General features: G+C 52.9%; 1 protein-coding gene across 3 annotated transcripts; it reads right to left on the reverse strand.

Annotated features, from left to right (window-relative positions):
• Nucleotides 1-492: 492 nt before the first annotated feature.
• Nucleotides 493-3,732, reverse strand: HOXC4 (homeobox C4). Of its 3 annotated transcripts, XM_039255034.1 has the most exons (4): nucleotides 3,488-3,732; nucleotides 3,259-3,375; nucleotides 2,166-2,540; nucleotides 493-1,672 (listed from the first exon to the last, which is right to left on the reverse strand). In XM_039255034.1, exons 2-4 carry the CDS (start codon nucleotides 3,344-3,346, stop codon nucleotides 1,317-1,319), a joined length of 819 nt encoding a protein of 272 aa, XP_039110965.1. In that variant the 5' UTR covers nucleotides 3,347-3,375; nucleotides 3,488-3,732; the 3' UTR covers nucleotides 493-1,316. The 3 variants fall into 3 exon arrangements, with proteins under 3 accessions (XP_039110965.1, XP_039110964.1, XP_039110966.1); XM_039255033.1 differs by having other exon boundaries at nucleotides 3,259-3,732; XM_039255035.1 differs by lacking the exon at nucleotides 3,488-3,732 and having other exon boundaries at nucleotides 2,166-2,610; nucleotides 3,259-3,301.
• Nucleotides 3,733-20,732: the final 17,000 nt, after the last annotated feature.

Here is a 20,732-nt window from a genome sequence, read left to right on the forward strand (position 1 = left end):
TCCTTCTTTTGAGAAGCACACGCATGCTGAGGGGGCATCCTCCTCAACCCCTCATCCCCAAGGAGTCCTAAAAGATGAAAACTCTTCTCCGTCACTACTCCCTAAACCTGCCTTCTTGTCTGCAAATCAGGCAGGCCTACTCAGCAGAGAGAAAAGAGGAGAGGGGAGAGGGAGAGCCACAAAAAAAGAAGACACCACGCCTAACTATAGAGAAGTGAGACCCCCCCAGCTCCACTCTTAAGTACCCCCAGAAGAGTCTGGCCTCTGCAGACTCAGGGAAGGGACAGGAGAGATCAGCCCTCCATATGCCCTCTTCTGAGGATCCCCTGCCCCAGCCCCCTTGCTGGTGCTTTCTAAGGACATTGGAAACCGAGTTGTGAGTTAAGATGTGTGTGTGTTTGCTTAGAGTAAACTTAGGCAACTATAGGGAAGGTGGGACGTTACCAGGCCAGAAGGAGGAGGGGGATAAAAAGAAACCATCAGACATTGACGTAAAACTAATTCACATCCACTGGTTTATTATTGATCACGGGGCATTTCACATCGACACTAAAATTCTTTATTGCAAGTTTTACAATAATCAAGTAAATTCAGTCCAAAAACACAATAACCACGATGGTGGGAGGGGGGGTTCCTACCTATAGACTGCCTCTCTGAACTGAAAGTTCATTTTTATTTTCTTTTGGCTCCTCAAACTGAACAGCTCTGAGAGGCTCTTCAGATGCATTTAGCTTTGTCTGCTGTCTTACCCCTCTCCTCCCAGCCCCCCCCCAACAATAATACAAAAGAACTTCATAGCTTTGTTCTCCTTAAAATGACTTCCCCCTCACTAACCTCCCCTGGTGCATTTTCAATGCAAAAGGCCTAAGGAAAGAGGGGGGAAGGAGGAGGAGGAGAAGGAGGCGAATTGGCTTAAAAATCTCTCTTGCCTTTTTTCTTTTCCTCATTTCCCCTGAAATTCACCCAAACCAGACCATCGCACCTTGCAATATATAATTTCTGCAGCTTTCTTCCTTAAAAAATAAATAACCCCCCAAATTGGCCTTAAAAAAAAAAAAACAAAAAAAAAAACAACCCCAGCAGGTACCATGCTAAGATAATATCACATGCTTACAAGGGTCCTTAACAGTGGAAGGGAGAGAAGGACAGAGGGCTTGTTTATCTGTTTCGTCAGTTTGGAATTGACAAGGGAGAAGGTGGGAGGAAGAGAGAAAAGAACCAAAAATATATATATATTAAATTCTATAAATAAGAGTCAATTTGTGTGTGAGGGGAGGATGGGGGCATGGGGGTGGGGGCAGGGTGTGAGTTATGTTTTATAACCTGGTAATGTCCTCTGCCCGTTGCTGCTCCGGCGGCGTGGCGCTCTGGGAGTGGTCTTCAGAAGTGCCCGGGGTGGCCGCCGAGAGGGTGCTGGGCGCAGCACCGGCCGGGGGCGCTGACCTGACTTTGGTGTTGGGGAGTCGGTGGTCCTTCTTCCATTTCATGCGCCGGTTTTGGAACCAGATTTTGATCTGCCTCTCAGAGAGGCACAGCGAGTGGGCGATCTCGATCCTTCTCCTTCGGGTCAGGTAGCGATTGTAATGAAACTCTTTCTCTAATTCCAGGACTTGCTGCCGGGTGTAGGCTGTCCTCGAGCGCTTGGGTTCCCCTCCGTTATAATTGGGGTTCACTGGGGGGGAGGAGGAGGGGAAAAGCAAATAGTGGGGTTCAGAGGCAGCAGGCTCCCGCCCCCCACCCTCACCCCATCCTCAGCTCCGTGGAACAGGAGGAGGGGGTGGTGGAAATAAAGTCATCAAGCTAAATGGGTTATAAAGAAGTTGAAGGAAGCGGGAGACTTTGTAGTGTAATAAGAGGGGAATCCTCATTGTAACGACACTGAATTATTTATGCGCCCTTAGAAAGCGAGCATAGTTTTCACACATACATAACAGATCGTAGCACATGGCTCGGACTGCCCAGAGTAGCTAAGCCATAAAATTTATGGGGGATGTAATTACCCATTCTCGCTCGTAAATCCAGTTCAATTGTGCTAACCCAGAGTCGCTCCTGGAGAGAGAGGGGGAAGGAGAGAAAGGAGGACGGGGGCCGGAGGGGGCCGGGGAGGGTGGGGAGCGCTGGGGAAGAGGGGAGGGAGGGGGAGAGCAAAAAGCAAAGTTGCCTACCCGTGCTAACGTGGATTTTTTTCATCCATGGGTAGACTATGGGTTGCTTGCTGGCGGCGCTGGAGGGATGGTCAGGGGCTGGCTGGCTGCAGGCTGGCGGGGCTGGGGACGGGGAGGCGGAGGCGCCTGAGAGAGGCGCCGGCTCGCAGAGCGGCTGTGATTTCTCGGGGTGGTGGTGGCCCGCCTGGGCCGGCCCGTGGCCTCGCGAATTGCCCGGCCCCTGGAGGCTGGTGCAGCTATACTGGCGCTCGGGGTAGCTAGGGCGCGGAGGCGGTGGTGGGTACAGCTCCTGGTGGTGATGCTGGAATCCCGATTCCCTGGTCCGGCCGTAATATTCCGGACTGTGTTCAGGGATGTAGCTATTTTGCGAATATTCTTCGCATGGAGGAAATTTCGGATCGATGTAGTTAGAGTCCATCAAATACGAGCTCATGATCATTAATTTCTGGAGTGGAAAATAATTTTTCTCGCTTTGTCGTTTTTCTGCTCCATAAAGCCCTCCTACTAGCTAGCGACCCTGTAAAGTTACTTTCACCATGTGACTCCGCCGGCCAATCACACGGAGCAACCCAGTCCCCGGATAAGGAACCGAATCGCTTTATTCAAAATGTATCCAATTTTTTTTGTGTGTGGTGGTGGTGGTGGTGGTGCTGGGGGTGGTGGTGGTGGTGATGTGGGGTTAGCTGGCGGGGGCTGAGGTGCCCCCAGTGCGCACTCCGCCGACTGACAACCCTCCCCTGCGAAAGGAGATGGGAAGCCCCCAGCTCCCTTCCAAAGCCCGGGCACTGGGGGGCCGTCGGGAGGCGGTGATTCAGCCCCCTCCCGGGGTCTCCCCTTGGGCCTCCGGTGGGCCCCCTGGGCCTCGGCTCCTGAGCTTTTCCAGAGGTCTCCTCCATTCATGGCGATCCTGTCTCAGTCTGTGTAGGTCACCGGGCAGCGCCCCTCTTTTGCAGGAAGAGGAAGTTGAATGAGGAGGACTGGAGTGGAGGTTGGATGGGGAGGGGCCCAGGCTGGGCCCAGGAGGCTGGAGAGCCTGAGGTGCCCCCCATCCAAGGATACCAGAGTCCAGCCCCCCTTCCCCATACACACTCACCCAACCCTCTGGCCATGGGGCCGGCGAGGCAGGGTCCCAGCTGGACCGGCAGGTAGAGGCAGCGGGATGCAAATGATTCTGACGTCATTTCTGGAGGTCTGGGGGGTTGAGCCCCCGCTGAAGAGAGACAGGAAGTGGTTGGCAAAAGCAGAGTTCAGAAGCCTTGCCCTCCTCCCCTAGTACCCACTGACCCTCCCTGCCCAGCCCCAGAGCAGAGGATTTCTTCCACCGCTGGCTGGCGGCTCTTTCCACTCTCTTTCCGCTCTTTCCGTCTGGCCTGCTGCTTTCTTCCAACTGCCTCCAGGACTGGTTCCTACGGACCTGGGTCGAGGAGGAGAGGGATCTGCCAGGAGTCCGTGCCCGTGAAAGTGCCCAGCCAAGGCCCTGGGAGCTCTTCTTTCTTCGTCCCCACAGTGGGCCGACCTAACTGAGAGGGAGGCCTGTGTGGGTAGAGCCTGCTTCCGGCCAGGGATCGTATCCATGTAACACATGTGTTTACATGTAAACACACACTCCCAAGGGCCAGCTCCAGGCTGCCTTCCAAAAGCTGAGGGGTGAGCTCACCAAGCTGAGGAGGCCGGGCAGGCCTTGGGGGCCTCCAGTCCATTCCTCCACGCTCCCCCAGCTCTGCCGCCCACCCACAGGAACACCCCGATGGCGGGGGTGGCAGCGCCATGGAGGAGGGAGGGGGTAAGCAACAGCAGCTTTTTTCCGACGCCCCCCCCTCAGCCAGGGGTGGCCACGCCGTGCCACCAATTCCAATTAGCTGATCCCATAACTCAGAGTTGGGGGGTGGCAGAAGGGAGAGCCCAGGGAGGGAGCTGGGTCCCCTTGTTGTACTTGATAACAATTATAGTTTAAAATCATAGCTTGCCGGGGCTCGGCTATATTTTACTTGATAACAATAAAAGTGACACATAAAGTTAACTGTTTATGTTTTATTTATTAGACTAAATCTGCCAGCGGTGGTAGGAGCGCTTGCCTCGTCGCTCCAGCTTTTATAGGGCTGTAAAACGTCATAAATCAGTCTCGCGGAATCGCCCGCACTCTTTGTGTCGGCGGCGGCGCAGGGCTGGCGGCCGCTGGCTGCCTGCTCCCTCCTTTCCACGAAAAGTCGTAATGTGATTTTTTTCCCTCTGATTTTATTATTATGATCGCCGCCGTGATTAGTCAATCTACCTTTAATTCGCCGCCCTACGCTGCCTCCTCCCAGCCCAGCCTGGTTGACACTTGAATAAGTACCTTTTAAAACGGCATAACAACTATTTGAGGGTTTAATTAGAACATCTGCAATTAAGGGAATGAGGAGGGGAAAGGGAGAAAAAAAAAAATAAAGCTCTCTCGTGAGAGGGAGACCAAAGGCAGGAGATTCCCCACCTATCTCTCACTGCCTTAGGGATGCCGGAGAGGGGGGTCCCCACTTCCAAATTAGGGCTCACCCTAAGGGCAGGAATGAGAACCGCCTGGGCCCGCTGGCCACCTTCCATCCTCCAATGGCATGCCAAGTCCCCCCTCACCGCAGGCTCACCAGTGCTTGGGGGCCCCTGGGTCCCCTCTCCCCGAGAGGACAGTGCTCTGCCCCCCTCCCACCAGGTGGGTGAGGAAACAGGAATTCCCTGAAGGTCCACCATCTCTTCGAGGAGTTCCCACATTTCCCAAGTGGGTTGAGAACCTCTGCCCAGTCCTGTCTGGGACCGTCTGCGGGAGAGGACTGGCCAGTTTGGCTGGAAGGGGACCGCGAGACTGTGAGGGGGAGAAGGCTGCTGCTTGGGGGACAGTGGTGCGGAGTCCGGGGGGGGTTTTGTTTGTCGTCATTATTGGGGGTAGGGCGGGTTAATCATAAGTTGCTGGAAGAGGGCAAAGGGAAACCAGTGCTGAATGCTGCCTACATAGGGTCTGAACCGCAGCCCCAGACTGCCCCACAGGGAGAGTCAAAGCTCCAGGGAGCTCAGGTAGGGTGGGGGAGGGTCGCTGAAGGAGGAGGAAGCCTTCCAGCCCCACCCCCAACCTCCCTTTCAGGCCAGCACCCGGATAGCATTGCCCCACCCAGTCCTGGCCCGGAATATTCTCTTCCCCACCTTGGAAAGGTGAGGTCTTGGCCTGGCTCCTCTAGATTCACCTTCTACCAGCCCTGCCCCCGCCACAAGCCTCTTTTCTTCCATCTCTTCACCTTCTCAAGATTCTTAGGGAGTTCTTCCCAAGGCATTGCCCGTCCCACACCCCTACTCCCCAGGATTCTGAGCGTCTGCAGGTGGGTCAAAGGAGCGGGAGCAGAAAACCCACCTTGGGCCAGTATGTACAAGTAGATACAGAGAGTTCAGCTGCCTCCAGCTGAATGTCAAGTCTGTCTTGGTTATTATTGCTAAAACACATATATGCATACATACTACTGACACTTATTCATACATTAGATGCCTCCTTATGCAGCCAGAAATATGTGGGGTTCTCATTCCACACTTGCACGGCTAATTCAACATGCACCTCCAGAAAGTGAAATCTGGGAGACTCCCCCAAATTTGCCCACACTCATCTACAGCATTCGCCATGAAACTCTTTCTGGGTGCCTATAGCTTAATAGCAAGAAAGTCGCCTATCACAAGGGAAAACAGCAAGCCAGCCGAGACTCCACCATACACATACATGCAAACATCTTCACCTGGATATTATTACAACCACAGAAATGAAACCCCTCTGGAGAGCTCATGCACTTATCATTGGCTTTATGGGGGGGGGGGTACTGAAGCCGCTCCTGCCTGTGTATCTGAGCCCTTGTATCCGGTCCTGTCTCCTTTTGTGCTTTGCCCTCCTCCTGTCCCTGCCTTGCCAGCCCGAGGGTCTCCACCCCCCCCACCCCTGCTCTGCCGTCCACCTCTCTCTGCCCCAATTTTATTTCTTTTTTATTTTTTCTGACCACCTTTTGCCAGCTTCCAAACACTCTCTGAATGCCTCCCCTCCCCATCTCCTTTCTAAATCTCGATCTGGTTTCTCTTTCGGAAACATGTTTCAGTACAAAGCGCTTCCCTTCTGACACCACTGAAGAAAAATATGTGTCCATTGTGTGCGAGGCCTTATTGTGCCCGGATTACCATACTGACCGTTGGATAACCCATATTCCTCCCCTCCCCAGTAACCAGCAGCCGGCTGAGGGACCTCGGCGGCTCCACACATTCTGTGCTGCATTAAAATCTCACCTCTCACACTCCCTAGATTTTCCTAGGGAGAAAAATAAATGGGAGAGCCCACTCAGGATTTGGAGGGCAAAGAGAAGGAAAATGAGGGTCATTCCCTCTCCTACTCTCAGAAGTACAGGACTGTGTGGGGGGTGTATGTGTGTGTGTGTGTGTGTGTGTGGTTTTGTTGTTGTTTTAGAGATTAAAAATCACAACACATCTCTTTCCTCTTCCTTTGGACTTTCAGATGGTATGCAATCAAGTAATTCATTTCATTTTTATTTTTTCTCCAAGCAACTTGAAAACCCCAAACTAAAGCAAGGCTTCTATCACATTTTTTGCGGTGCGTGTACGTATAGATGGGTGTTTTTGTCCCTTTCTAATGCCAGCAGGCAGAGGTAATGTATGCAAAAGAATATGCAAATGCTTAATTGATTTTTTCTTAAATCTCTTGTCAGTAAAAGTAATGAATTGGTCTAAAATGATTTTAATAACCCGGACATGTCACCAGAAAATACTAAACCTTTTTTTTTTCCCCTCCTGGAATTGCCTATAGTAAAAAAAAAAAAGGAAAGAAAGAAAAGCAATCATGGAATGTTAATTTGCCCCCCTTTAAAATATTAAAGATGAATTTCTCTTGTTTGTTGAGAGACCATAGGCAAGGTCCTCTCGTGGATTTCCCCCTCCTTGCCTGGCCTCCCTTGGAATTCAATTTTCCTCAAATCTCGTTTAAAGTGGCTTTTTAAAAAGTGGCCGCATTTTAATATTGGTTAGACAGAGTGACCTGCATTTCACCTCGGGTGTTTGACTTGTTCCAATAGGTCACTGCCATGGGGTTATTGATGGGGAAACTCCATTGAAATTTGTCTCTTCGCAAATGGCCTTTAGATCTTCCAGCGAGTTCAATAACTAGTTATAATGTGGAAGGGGAAAAATGAAGGCCCTGGGCTAACGAATTTGATGTTTCATTTTTATGCTGGAGAAATTGTTAGTTAGAGGTTGGGTTCCCCACCCCCTTCCTTGCTCATCCTGGCCTCACTGACCCCCCCACCCCACTCTCCTCTAAGGCTGCTGGATTATATCCCCTTTAAAACTTGAGCTGGGGTGTCCCTTTCTCCCTTTGATGCAAGCCTTAATTCTTCTTATTAATATTGTTGTTGCTTTTGAAAATTCTGACTTAGGCTTCAAGAAGCTTGCGCTGCTGGAGATTTGTAACCTAAACTTTCCTGTTAGAGGGGGAAAGGACTTTTACTTTTAAAGGAGCTGAAATGCAGTTTTGAAAGTTCTAGGAATTAGGCTGGCTTTAGGATAGCTTATGGAGGGCTCCCTGGCCTGGTGCTTCCAGAATTAAAGAAATTATAGGAGGCTGGGAACCCAGCATTAAGGAAATGATAGGGGCTTGATGAGGGCATCTCAAAATGCCCCAGGCTGTTCTTGGCTTCTGGGTTGCCGGAGACCCATGGGATCAGGCACCCAGGACCAAGGAAGGCAGACTGGGAAAGGCTAAGGATAGAGGGAGAATTCCATGAAGCAGGCAAGAGAATCCTGGGTCTCTCCCCTCCAGGGTCAGAGACAGAATTCCTGGGGACATGGACTGGTAAGGGCTTGCTTCATGATAAGGGCACCCCAGGAAAGCCACCTCCCAAAGACAGTGCATTTTTGTGAACTGGAAAGGGCAGAGGAAAACTACTGGGGGTGGGGAAGGTGAGGGGGATTTTATAAGGTTCCTTTTTTTCTGGAGTCCTCAAGGAGTCAGAGAGGAAAGGGCAGGGAAAGAGAGGGAAGGTCTTTCTTTTATTCTCCTCAACCACAACCAAGTTGGGGACCCCTTGACTTCTCCAGCAAAGCTTCCATGAGAAAGGACTGTGGAGAGCTAAGTCTCTCTGGACTGACCCAGCCATTCAAGATCATTACCATTATTAACCTCTATAATAACAAGAGCATCATTCCCTCACGAAACAGAGCTCCCAGTGTGCCTGATTTTCTTCTTGCAGGAATTGTCCCTTCTCCTTCCCTGCCCAAAGGGGCCCAGTTTGCTCAGCCCCAAGTTTCTCCTTTAATAAGGCTACCCGCTTTCTGCTCCCCTTCCAAGCGTTGGCCCATACATAGATGGGAGTCATTCCAAAGACTTGCCTCCATTCCTGGGTGGGGGGAGTGAAGGCCCAGGACAATACGTAAGGGCAGAAACTAGGGTGCCACCTCCCTCTATCCCCTCAAACCCAGAGGCAGCATCTTGGTGCCACCTGGGCTCCCGTATTCCCTTCCCTAGACACATCCCTGGCACCAGTGGGATACGGGGAGCAGCCTTTAACGCTGCACCGCAGCTCCAGAAAAAAGGGGGAGCTCCATAAGGGGCCATCGGCTGCTTCAAGAGCCAGCCTGGGAGAGGACACGCAGCCTGTTCTTCCCAGCCAAGCGGGAATCAACTGCGATCTGATCTAAACTTGCCCGCAGCCCCTCCGCGCTCTGGCCGCGGCGGGCGAGCCCCATCCCCAGGCCGCTCGCCCGCCTCGGCCCGCACCTTGGCCGCCTCCTCCGAACCCGGGACCCCCAGCCTCGGGCCTCGCCCTCTCCCCGGTTTAATTACGTGATTGATTTTCGCTTTGGTCGCGTCGGGACGCCTCTGCCTCCGACTGTTTAAATCTTTCGGCTCCCTTTCTGTGTTTCCGAGTCCTCCTGACGGGCTGTAATTTAGAGACTGCCCCTGGGGGGGGGGGGGGGGGGGCCTGGGTCCGGTGGGTCCGGGCTGCTGCCTCACCCTACACGCCAACGAAATGGTCCTCCCACGGTGGTGCTCGGCGCGGCCCTGGCTGCAGCAGCCCCACGCCGCCAGGCTCTGATACTCGGGTCCTGCCCATTCGCCTTCCTGAATTATTTTGTGCTCCATTATCCTCTGATAGAAAAATGTTCCATGTTTGAGTTATCACTCCGTGCCTGGGCCCGGAGCTGCGCTGCTCCGCGTTTTTGTGTTTTCTCTTCCCCCGAATGGGGTGTGTTATTAGAAGGTCTGGATGGAGACCCGAGGCGGCACCACGCCTGGCTCCAGGCTCCGCGGGGAGCTCGGGCCGCTTTCCCCGCAAAGAGCAGCCCCGCGCGGGGAGGGCGAGAAGCGCCGGGACGGGCAATTTCAGGCGCAACTTTCCGCCACCGAGCGCGGGCGGGACCGCAGGGCCGCGGCCCCCAGCCCGCAGTCGGTCGTGGAGTCTGCGCTTGCCTCCCGGGCCCCGGACGGAGGCCCGTCGCCCTGGCAGCCCCAGCCGGGCCCGGCCGCGGGCACCTGCGTCCAGGACCACGCCGGGCGCCAGCCCCTTCACCGGCGGGACTGAAGGTGAGGCGACGGACGGGGCAAGAGGGGAGGAATTTTCATGTATGAGAAGTGTGGGTCTGGGCTGGGGAGAGGAGAGGGAAGCCGTGAAATAAAGACAAGGGCCCCTTCGCCCACCGTGGCTGCCCCCTTTCCCCGTCTGCGGAAGAAAAAGAACTCTCTTTCCTCCCCAAACCGCTGCTTTTCCGCTTACCCTCTCATCCATTTACAACTAATAAACACTTCTCTGATTATTCTCCCACGGCCTGTTCATTCTTTGATCCCTTCCAACGAGGCAAGCAATGAGTTTGCTATTAGCAGTATTTTATGATTATATATATTTCCCCCCTCAGGGAGAGGAGGGACTCGGGAATGCGTTTCCCACTGGGGAAGAAGTTCAGGGAAACTTGAGTTGGTCACAACCTTCTCCCTGTCCCCCGACCTGCAACACCCCAACCCTGGATCCCCTCCCCCAGCCCCCCACCCCGCAGCAATGTTGCCGGGTAAATAAGAGTCCGCCTGCCTGGCTATTAGGATTCTGGAGACGTTGGCATCTGTAGCAATCATTAGTCAAAGCCGCGGAAGCCAAAGAAGCCGAGGAGTTGGACAGAAAAAATCTTGGAAATGATATACAGGAGCCGCGGAGGCATCAATCCCGGCCGATAAGAGCGCGGCTGCCGGGAGCGAGGCGGCGGCTTAATTGGGCCCCGGGCACCAGGAACAGTTGGGGAGGGGGGGAACCTAGGGGTCGGGGCAGTGACCCTGGCATCATCTGAGTACTCTACCAAAATAGCCGGGGACTTGAACTCCCTTTTCCCAAATGGCAAAGGCCCAGGTAGGGTCGGGGAAGACTTCCCTGCTTGTGTCAGCCTCTCCGCCCTGAGAACCAAGAGGGGCCCGGGCTGAAGGGCTTTCCCCTTCTCTCCCATTTTCCTTAGTGCCTGCCTTGAGAGGTACTGAGGACGGGGAGCCTGGCTGGCCCAGGGACAGCCTGGAGAGAGAGGCTATGGTCCCTAGAGTGGGTTTTCAAGGGGCAGATGACTCAGTTGGACTAGATTTGGAGACAGCCTTAGAGATAGCAGCAGAGTCGCTCACTTTAAGAAGCAAAACATCCAAAAGATCTTTGTTCCCCATCTCCACTTGCCTGATATCTCATTGATCACAGAGATAGACAGAGAGATGCAGTAAGTTTCAATCCTTCCAGAGGGAGAGCTATGCCCCTACATATAGATAGATGCATTATGGAACCCCTTTAAACATATGTTCAAATGTTTGAGTTTGTAGCAAAACTACAAAGACCATAAAGATCTCCAAATGTGTAGCCTCAACATGTAGCTATTTTACGGGTTGGGGCCCTTGCATAAATCTAGATAAATTTTTCAAAGTAGAGATTGAGCAATGCACACATAGTTCTTTCCGATCGAAGGGAAAAAAACAAATATTCATCTAGATGTTTAGAGAGACTGTACCAATACATCCCGGCGTATACATCCAAACACTCCAGAAAGATTGGTAACGTGCACACAGGAATTCGACAGAGGACTGGTATGTTCACTGTGGATCTATAAATCTAAAGATCTATATACCTGCATTTAAATGTGGAGTAGAAAGTGATATAAAACATACATCCTGTTATATAGACATAGATCGATCTGTAAGTACATTTTCACACGTATAGCTTTTGGACTGCTCAGCTCTCTATAACGATATGTGTATTTGCACTGAGTCCTAGTGCTTGTGCGTCTGGGATGTCCTCGCCCAGACCTCTCTGGGAAACAAATGAGGGTAAACTAGAGCCCGTGCAAGTGTTAAGAGGCCCAGGAACTCATAATCTATGGCCTCATTTCCAGCGTATGGGGGCATTTCTCTGGAGTGGAGAGGAGCCTTGATCCCCGGGCCTGAAAGCATCCTGACTTGATATAGCCCTAACTGAGATGGAGGTAGAGAGCTCTTTTCTTCCTTTCCCTTCAGCTCCATAAGCCCAGGGCTGGGGAGGGGAGGGAACCCGTGGGAGGGTGGGGTGTCTTCTGGAGGCGAAGCCTCATTAACATTACAAAATGGAGCTATTCAGGTAAAATATGATTTTGTTTGGAGACAGCTCAGTTACGGTGAGATGTCAGAAGGCTGTGGGCTTTCACACACACACACCTGCACCCATCTTAATTACATAAACCCCAGTTACATACTGTGGATGTTTTTCTCCATTCATTCGGTGCTAGTTCTTCTAGATGCCTCACTCCCAATGCCTCTTCTCAAGAACTCTCTCTTTCTACCTCTGAAGTCCCCTCTTGTCAAGAAGGGGTTTGGCCTCAGGAAAGGGGTCACAGGGAGAGAGCAAACCCAGAAGTCATGGTAGAGCCCCCAGAGTCATGGAATCAACCACCAGGCTCAAAAGCTGATTGCTTTCCATGTCAGTTCCTTTTTAATTGGAGGGTTGGGGACACCAAGGTCTGTGTGGGCAAAAGCAAAAATGAGAGGGTTGCATGGAACTTTGAGAGGGGGTGGAAATTCACCAATGAGCCCTTTTCTTATTGGAGGCATAGGATTTGGAAAGCCCTGGACTTCCTTTTATTTTTTCTACTTTGGTTTACTGGGGAAAGGGAGGCAAGGAGGGGCCCCAGGTGGGCTTCTGGAAGTGCAATCCAATCTAGCTGGCCAGCTGGGGGGGTTGGGGAGTGATTTACAAAGCAAAACCTCAGATGCTACTTCCTGAGAAGTCACCAGATCAAAACAGCCTCCTCTAGGCTTTTATGACCCCATCTCTACTCCCAACAGGAAAAGCACCCTCAATAAAACCTCAGCCCACGCCCCCATCCTCCACCCAGAGAAGGGGGGAGAGACACAATCTAAAATGAGGGACCTGACCCCTACTCCCTTCATTCACACCACCCACACACACACACACACACACACACACACACACACCACTGAGTTTTCCAGAAAGTTGACTTTTTTTAAAGAAGTATTTACTAGACAAAAATGTTCCCCCACGGACCAAAGCAGCAGCCCTGAGAAATTTGGAGTCTTGGAGTTTGAGCCTAGGATGGCAAGTGAAAGGAGGATCTGATCAGATAAGGGTCTGGTCTCATAGTCCCCACAATGCCTTTCAACACCTCACAACCCACCAGGCTAACAAGACATTAAAGGTCACCCCGAGTCTGGCTGCCACCATTTGTGGGGGCTGCACCAGGGTTTCGGTTTTCCAGGGAGGCAGAAGAGGGGAAACTTGACAGTTGCCCAGGGCTTAAGGGGCAGGGGCAGGCAGGGGAGGACAAATGATCTTCAGGCTGAACCGATGGGGAAAATGGGGCCGGACAATGAGTGCAAAGTTGGCTCAGGTCGGTTGGTTTACTGTGCTCCTGCCTGGGCTTCTCTGGACACATGCATACCCTGCTATAGGATCTGGTGTGCTGTTTGGGGCCTGGGGCTGGGGATTTTTCAAGGGTGGGACCCAACCTGCTCTACCTCTCTGAGAGCTGAGACACCTGCAGTACTGAAGGAACACCAGGTAGCTGAGCCCACACACTCCATCCTGCCCGTGTGGGGCTGCAGATCATGGTAGAACTTTCTCTGTATGTGTGTCAGGTGTAGAGAAGTAGCTGCCTTCCTGCATAAACCTACTCAACCTCTCATTGTAGGGCTTAAGGCCTGGTCACCAGAGGCTGATTATCTAGTCCAACTTTCCCAAGTCCCAAGTCCCAAACTGCATCACACACACCCATCTCTCTCTCTCTCTCTCTCTCTCTCTCTCTCTCACACACACACACACACACACTCAGCAAATCCTCCCAGGTAATCTGTTCTCCTCTTGCCCCCACAGTGAGCCTTAGTAATGGCAGAGGAAGATGAATCCCGGGGTTCTATAGGATTCAAGGACAAAGAGACCTCTTTCACCCCAGTTCCTCAGTCCAGGCTCCTTGGGCTTCTGGGGTTCCCTCAAAGCAGCCAAGGGAGATATACAGATATACTATTCTGGGTGACAAAGATCCAATAAAAGGGAATGTGATTTTTCTGGACCCTCCAGCAATCTAGTTCCTTCCTTAAATGGAATCTCTAACCCAGAAAGCCTTAGCTTGGGGTCTCAAATCTGGATTGTCTCCCTTCTCCTTCTGAAAGGGCTCCAGGGTCTCCAGTCTCACCAGCAGGAGGCTCCGGGCAATTCTTTTTCCCCAGCAAAAGAAAACACAGAATGGAAGCCTAGGACAATGATGTTTCAGCTCAAAAAGTCAGCCCAAAGCAATTATACACAGAAAAGGAGAGTCAAAGAGACAGAAAAAGTTCACATGGGTATTAGAAGGGATTGAAGCAATAAAATCTCTTCCCAGTGCCTGTTTGGACAGAAGCAAGCTCCCAACTTTCTTTTTCCGCCCTTCCTGAGATCTGGAAACTCCGACGTGAGAAATCCACACTGGAGGTGAAAGCTGGTCCCAACTACCACACCATCTACCAGGGAAAAATAAATGTGCGTGCTTTAATTCAAACTCATGAAAGAGGTCAGTGGAGCAGTGCGGTTGAAGGAGACTTGAGAAGTGGGAGTCCTGTGGTTTTTTTGAGAAGAGCTGCCCTCCCTCTGACTTCTTATTCTAATCCCTCCCCTCTGGTTCTGTGGCACTGTCCCCAAATCAGGCCCACCCAGAAGACCAACAAGCAGAGTAGTGCTGTCAGAGCCCAGCTCACACTGGGTTGTTGCTTCCATTCCTGAACTCGGGGTGCCCCTAAAGAGGGGTTAGAAGTCTGAGTGGCACAGGCCATCAGAGCTCCTGCCCCTCAGTCAGCTCAAGGAGGGCAGAAGGTCGAGAGAAGAAGGTGAACTCAACCACAAAATTAACCATGAAACAAAGCCCTAGAGCCTGGAGGGTACTGGATTCACGACTGGATTGACTCAGGGCCCAGCCCAGAAACACAAGCCAGTTTCTGTGCCATCTGATGCTCTCACTCCAAAATAGTTTCTCACCCACTGCTTGTTCTGACTTGATCCATCTAACCACAAACACAGAAATCCACACTTTCGGTGGCTGTGTCCTTTGATAGTTATTGGCGAGGACACGGGATCATCACTTAGTTTATTATCATTGTTAATGACATAATATAATAATTGTATATTGATATTATTATGTCTTACTAAAAGAATGGAAAGGAAAGGGACTTAACTTCATCAACTGTTTAATATAGCAGGGGAGGGTCCTGATTTCCTGTGCTCACTCCCTTTACCAAATCCCTCTTTCAACCAGCTCGAAAGTTATTCAACCAACTAAAGATACCAAACACAATTTGCAAAAATCTCCACTTCTGCTCCCTTCCCCAACCACCTCAGAGGTCCTTTGATAAACCTAATGGCTCCTGACACTTCCAGAATGATAAATCAAAAGAGGTCTCTTCTAATCACCCCCACCTGCCCCCAGAAGGATCAGAAGAGAATGAAAACTCTTACAACGTAAGTGTTTAGGGAATAAGCATCACGGTCAGAATTTGAATTCAGGGCTAGAGTTCATATTCACACCTACTGTACACCTTAATCTCGAGTCCACATCTATAAAGCCCAGTGAATCGGGTAGGACCTCCCGCGGGGAAAATGGGAATGATCCAGAGGAAGCCTCCGACTTCAGATCCCTGTACAACTGATATTGATCTCGAGGCATATTGTTAGAACTAGAGAACGCAAGCCAAAGAACTAGTTCAGGGACAAAGGGAGGGGCTAGAATAGTCTCAGCAACGCTTGTTCCATTTGTAGCTGAGAAAGGGCGGACCCAGGAGCTAACCAGGGGTGGTGAGGGAGAGAAAGAGGAAGAAGAGTTGAGGGGAAAAGCTATACTGAGACCCAAATGCTTTTTGGCTGATTGGTTCGTGGGGCCCATGTGACCCTGCTTAGCGCATTTCTGATTGGTTCTTTGACCTTTTCTAGGGTTAAAGACCTAGGAACAAAATTAAAAGCTTCCCAGGTTGACTGGGGCACCTTGGCACCTGATTGATTGCCCATTCTCCGCTGCAGGAAGACCCCAAAATCAGGTGTGGGGGGCGGGGTGGAAAACCAAGGGTCTCAGGCCCAATTGATATTTGTCTTTCTTTCATTTGCGTATTGTGTATTTGTCTTACAAAACAGTAAAATAAACTGGCCGAGGGATTTGAGAGGAAGGACGATCTATTACCACTGGGGCAGGAAGAGGGGGTGATACTTAAATGGAACTGTTGAGCCCAAGACACAGAAAGGGGGATCAGGAAGTCCTGGAACTGCCAACAGACGTTGTGTAAATCTGTGAAACAGAAACACACCCCCCTCTCCACGGACTGGAAAGGAATGGCCTGCAATTTGGCCAGGAGTCTGGGAAGGCCAGTTTGCCTGCATGTGGGACTCTGGCCATTAAACTCGCTCCTCTCCCTAAAGCCCTATCTATAGAGGCCGGCAGGAAGGGCAGAGTCAAGTTAGAGACTGAGGAAAACTCTGGTCTCCCTGAGGTTTGAGTAGAAGGTTTCCAGAAACCCTCAAAATCACAGACTGGTAGGGAAGAGAGAATGGAAAGGGCAGATTATGAGAAAGGGAGAACCTGAGAGTTAACTTTTTGAATGGGCTACTGGGGAGATCCTCTGGGATCCTCATGCTTCCCTGGGAAATAAAGAAGGCGGGGGGATGGTGGGGAGGCCCAATCCTGGCCGGGGACAGAGGGCCCAGAGGGAGGGCATGGGGGAGGTCCCCCTGTCCCGCACCAGCACTCCTCACGCAGGCAGGCGAGAGCCCGCTAGAGCCAGGGACAGGATCGGCTCAAGTACCGGCGTCTTTGGGTCGCTGTTCCCCTTCCCCCTCCCGGAGTCTGCCTGGGTTCTCCGTCTCTGCTTCTCCCTCGGTCCTTTGGCTGGGAGGGACACACTGACAGCGTCCTCTCCCTGCCCCCCCACCACACTTCTCCACAAAGCGGTGTCCAGGCCCCCTCGCGCCCTGAGGCAGTCCTCCCCTCTGGGTGGGCTCTGACCTGGCTCGCTCTATCCCCTCTCCTCCCCTTTCCCTTGGCCTAGGCCAGGCGCCTTCCGCCCTGCCTCGGAATCCCTCGAGATAGGAGAGAAATGGTGGGCCTGAGTTTCCATGTCTTCGCCATCCTGGCTTAGCTCTGGGTGACGCGTGGGGAGGGGTACGCACTCGCAGGTGCGGAGGACACGTGTCTCCCATGCCCGACGCCTTCACGGCTCCTTCCTAGAAACCTTTAGGGAGCCCCAGCCTGAGGGTAGCCCCAGGGAATCACTAACCGTATTGCGCCCTGATGGCTCCATCCCCCCCCCGAGGCCACTCTCTCCTCTGCACTGGGATCTCCCCTGGTCAGCCCAGTAAAGACATTGCCTCCACTCTCCGACTCATTTACACTCCACTCACAGCAGAACCTTAAGGCCTCCGGCCTATTTTTACCCCTCAGACAAGGGCTGGAGGGAGGAGGCATGAAACCACACTGGTCCCAGGCGGACTAAGACCCCAGACTACAGGCACTGGGACAGCTGCCCCCCACCCCTGCTCTCCTCCCCCCCCCCCCGCCCCAGGCCTGTTGGTGAGAAAGGAGAAAATGCTTTGGGACTCCCTGGGTTCAAACCAGCCACCTTTAAGATGCTTCTGCCATTTCAGGCCGCAGCCTGTGGGCTCAGAAGTCCCAAAGCCTTCCTTCCCGGCCTCCCTCTCCAGCTGCCTGGCCTGCCTGGACCCTAAGCCACCGGCCCCTCCCTGGCCCAGGGCCCCCGGGGGCACTTTGCGCTTGCGCCTAGAGTTTACGCACTCCCACAAGCACCCAACACCCCTGTGCGAGCCGTCGTCTTTCTTCCCAACTGAGGAGGGAGAGGGGGCCAGGAAGACCTGGTCAAGCTCTAAAGAACCCAGGCCTCTCTTTACCGCAGTTGACTTGCAGCTGGAGGGAATAAAGGGCAGGGAGGGGAGGGCTGGTCAGAGGAGACGAGCTCCCCCATCCTGCTACCTCCCAGCGGCTCCTTCTCTTCTTCTCCACCCTAGCCTGGGAATGCCTGGGGAGGCCTTCCTCCCCTCCCCTTAAAGAGCTCGAACTGCCTCCCGTCTTGGGGAGGAGGATTAGGTAAACGGGAGAAAGGGTCAGAGAGAGAGAAAATGAACTTACAGCGTTCGCCTGGGATTCATTTGCGAAGATGTAACTCTCACCACCATCCCCAGCGCCGTAATCCCCTCTAACTGCCAGGCCCTCTGTCCTAGCATTAAACCTCACCAGCAGCTGCGTGGCTGGACAGTTAAGATTATATATGATGTAAATATATTGTGGGTTTGTCAGCTCTCCCTACACCATAAAACTTGGTTTAATGACATCACGTGGTCCCCCAAGAGCCACTCACGGGCTTGCCTTCGGGCCATTCACATAAATAACCTCCAAAAGTTTCAAACTCCTAAATTCACATAGAAGCCGTGCGTATTTCTCTAATGCTCAGTTACACTAAAAAGCCCTTGTGCTGCTCCTTTGCCCCACCCCCACACCCCCCTTGCAGGGTGGGGAGGGGGGAGAGGGTGGATCCTTATTTATTTATTTATTTATTTACTTACTTATTTCCATAAGGACCTGTCGCCTACGAGGTCGTGTTGATATTTTTTTCCTCCTATTTTTTTTTCCTCCTCTCTCCTCTAATTGCTCAGAGTGGGCCGTGTCCCCCTCTTCCCACTCCCCCGGGAAGGTAAGTCACGCTTCTTGCCCTTTTTTCTCGCTGCCAGAGGGGGTGGGCTTCAGGGCAAAGTGGAGAGGCAGGCTCCATGGTCTCCGCTGGGGACCCAGAAGCCCCTCCACTAACTTTCCCAGAGCAATGCCAAACCCCGGTATGTGCAGATTGTTCCAGGAGGCTGGCCGGTGGGAGAACCACCTCAGCCTTCAAAGCAGAAGGCTCCGCTCCGAGAGAAAGCGAGGGCCTGGGCCGAACCTACTCCCAGCGTTAGGGGAGTGCGTCGGAGGCCTCTGGCTAGGTGGTGGCCGCAGGCGCCGCTGAAGCTGTGGCTGGGGCCTGGGCGCAGGCCTGCAGACTGACATGAGGGGCGGGGGGCGGGCAGGCGCAGCTGCTGCGTCCACCCCAGCCCGGCCAACCTCGGCTAGTCCTCCAGCCCCTCCAGGGAAAGAGAGGCCTGCACCCAGCCCTGCCGGAAGAAGGCATTCAGAGCAAGGTGGGGCCGGTGCGCCCTACCCTGCGGGTCTGAGGAACACGGGCCCTGGCCTTGGCCAAGGCCCTGGTTCCACCCTTGAGGCGGTGCGTCCCCTGGGGAGGAAGCTCAGGGCCTCGGCAGGCAGCCGGGGGATGCTGGGGCGCGTGGTGGTGGGTGCCACGGCCCCTTTCTTAGTTAACTGTTACCCACTGGAGACGCCAGTGCTTCTCCACGCTTCACCGCTCGCCCAATAGTTTTCCTCAGCATGGAGAAAAAATTAAAATAACTCCCTGAAGAAAATTACACATTTTATTTGAGAGAGACAGAGAGTGAGAGAGAAAGAGAGAGAGAGATTGAGAGAAGAGGAGCCGAGTTGGTGCTAGGCTGGGCTGACTGCTGCTGTGTGCGAGTCTGGCCAGAGCGCAGTGCAAAGGGAAGGGTATAGAGATAGGTGCAGTTCGATAATCATTTGTCCAGACCTCCTACGTGCTGGGCATGGGGTGAGGAAAGGCTCCTGGGTTAAAAAAAAAAAAAAAAAAAAAAAAAAAGACGGATAGCTCAGGCAGTGGGATGCAGAGAAGTCAGTCCTTACAATAAATCCAAGGAGCATCACCATTAATAATCATAAATATTCCCCTTGCCCCTCCCCAGAGTCTCTGCTCCCTTTCCCTCTTGGCTGCTCCTGAGGCGTTCTAGCCCAGCTCCTGAACCACACCCTCCCCCAGTGTGGGGGGCCTAGGCTTGGCTCCAGGAAATCACCCCGTTGTGGGAGGCGGGAGAGGAAATGCAGTAAAGTTTTATGGACCCTTCCCACATTTGTTTCTCCTATAAAGTACTTCCTCCCCCATCCCATCCCTGGAGCCTGGGGCAGAGCAGAGCCTGGGCCTCAGCCAGCCTAGGGCACCACCTGAATTATCTGGCTTCCCCCCCCTCCTCGGTCCCTTTAGCCCACCCTCCCCCTCCACACAAAATCCCAGAGACTGAGACAAATGATGGCAAACAGACAGGACTCAGGCACCAGTCTATGCAGCTCCTTTCCCAGCTAATTGTCCTGTGGAGCCTTAGGCCCTAGAAGTGGGGAGGCGGTCTGAAGGTTTCCTGCCCGACAGGTACACTGTAGATTGCCCTCCTTGCTCCTGTCTCCCTCAGTATCCTAAAAAGCTAAGACATGTTTCCTCCAACTCCCCCACACCCCTTTACCAAGCAGTACCAACTCTTTCTGAGACTCTTCCTGGGACCAAGTGAGCCCCTGGGCCGAGGGCTCAGCCCTCCCTCTATGTCCGGGGAGGCCCCTCAGGGACCACCTAGCCATGGGAGAGATCTTCAGAGGTACCACGGAGCCACCGGTCCCTGCCAATTAGCTCTGGCATGCAGTGGGGCCTGCTGCCGGTCTAGAGGCCTCAGCTCTATCCAGCCAAGGTGGGAATGGGGTGCAGAGGCCTACAAGCCATGGCGGGTCACAGCATGGGAAAAGCCAGTGCAGAGTGCCCAGGTGCCCTCCCCTTTCTCCAGAGGCCCTTCTGGGAAACCCGGCGATCTGGAGAGGAGCTCACTTTCACCTTCCTCTTCTCAACACCCCTAGAAGCTCCTAAAAATTCTTTTCAAAAGGAGGCTGAGAGGCTGTGGGCCTCCCCTACACCCCAATGCCTGTTTAGACACTTCTACCCAAAACATGCCCCACACAGAGAGGCACTGCTGCACCTTTGGTCGTCTTCTCTCTTTGTCTTTATTTGATATGACAAAATATAGTTTCAGGAAAGACCTGGAGTCAATAAATAGTTGGACATCAGCGATGGGGCAGGAGGGCACAGAAAGTCATGGCAGGGACTAGTGGGTAGCCAGGAGCCTCTGGGACTGCTTGCTGGGGTCCAGTGGCAAG

This window comes from Hyaena hyaena, unplaced genomic scaffold (assembly GCF_003009895.1).
Source record: "Hyaena hyaena isolate Hyena2069 unplaced genomic scaffold, ASM300989v1 scaffold_510, whole genome shotgun sequence".
NCBI classification, from domain to species: domain Eukaryota; kingdom Metazoa; phylum Chordata; class Mammalia; order Carnivora; family Hyaenidae; genus Hyaena; species Hyaena hyaena.

Coding starts and splice junctions, on each gene's coding strand:
- HOXC4 (XM_039255034.1), bottom strand. CDS start 3,346: ATGACGTCAGAATCATTTGCATCCCGCTGCCTCTACCTGCCGGTCCAG. Junction 2,541..3,258: donor CCCCATGGCCAGAGGGTTGG/GTGAGTGTGTAT, acceptor CTCCATGCGAAG/AATATTCGCAAAATAGCTAC. Junction 1,673..2,165: donor AAAAATCCACGTTAGCACGG/GTAGGCAACTTT, acceptor CCTCCCCCCCAG/TGAACCCCAATTATAACGGA.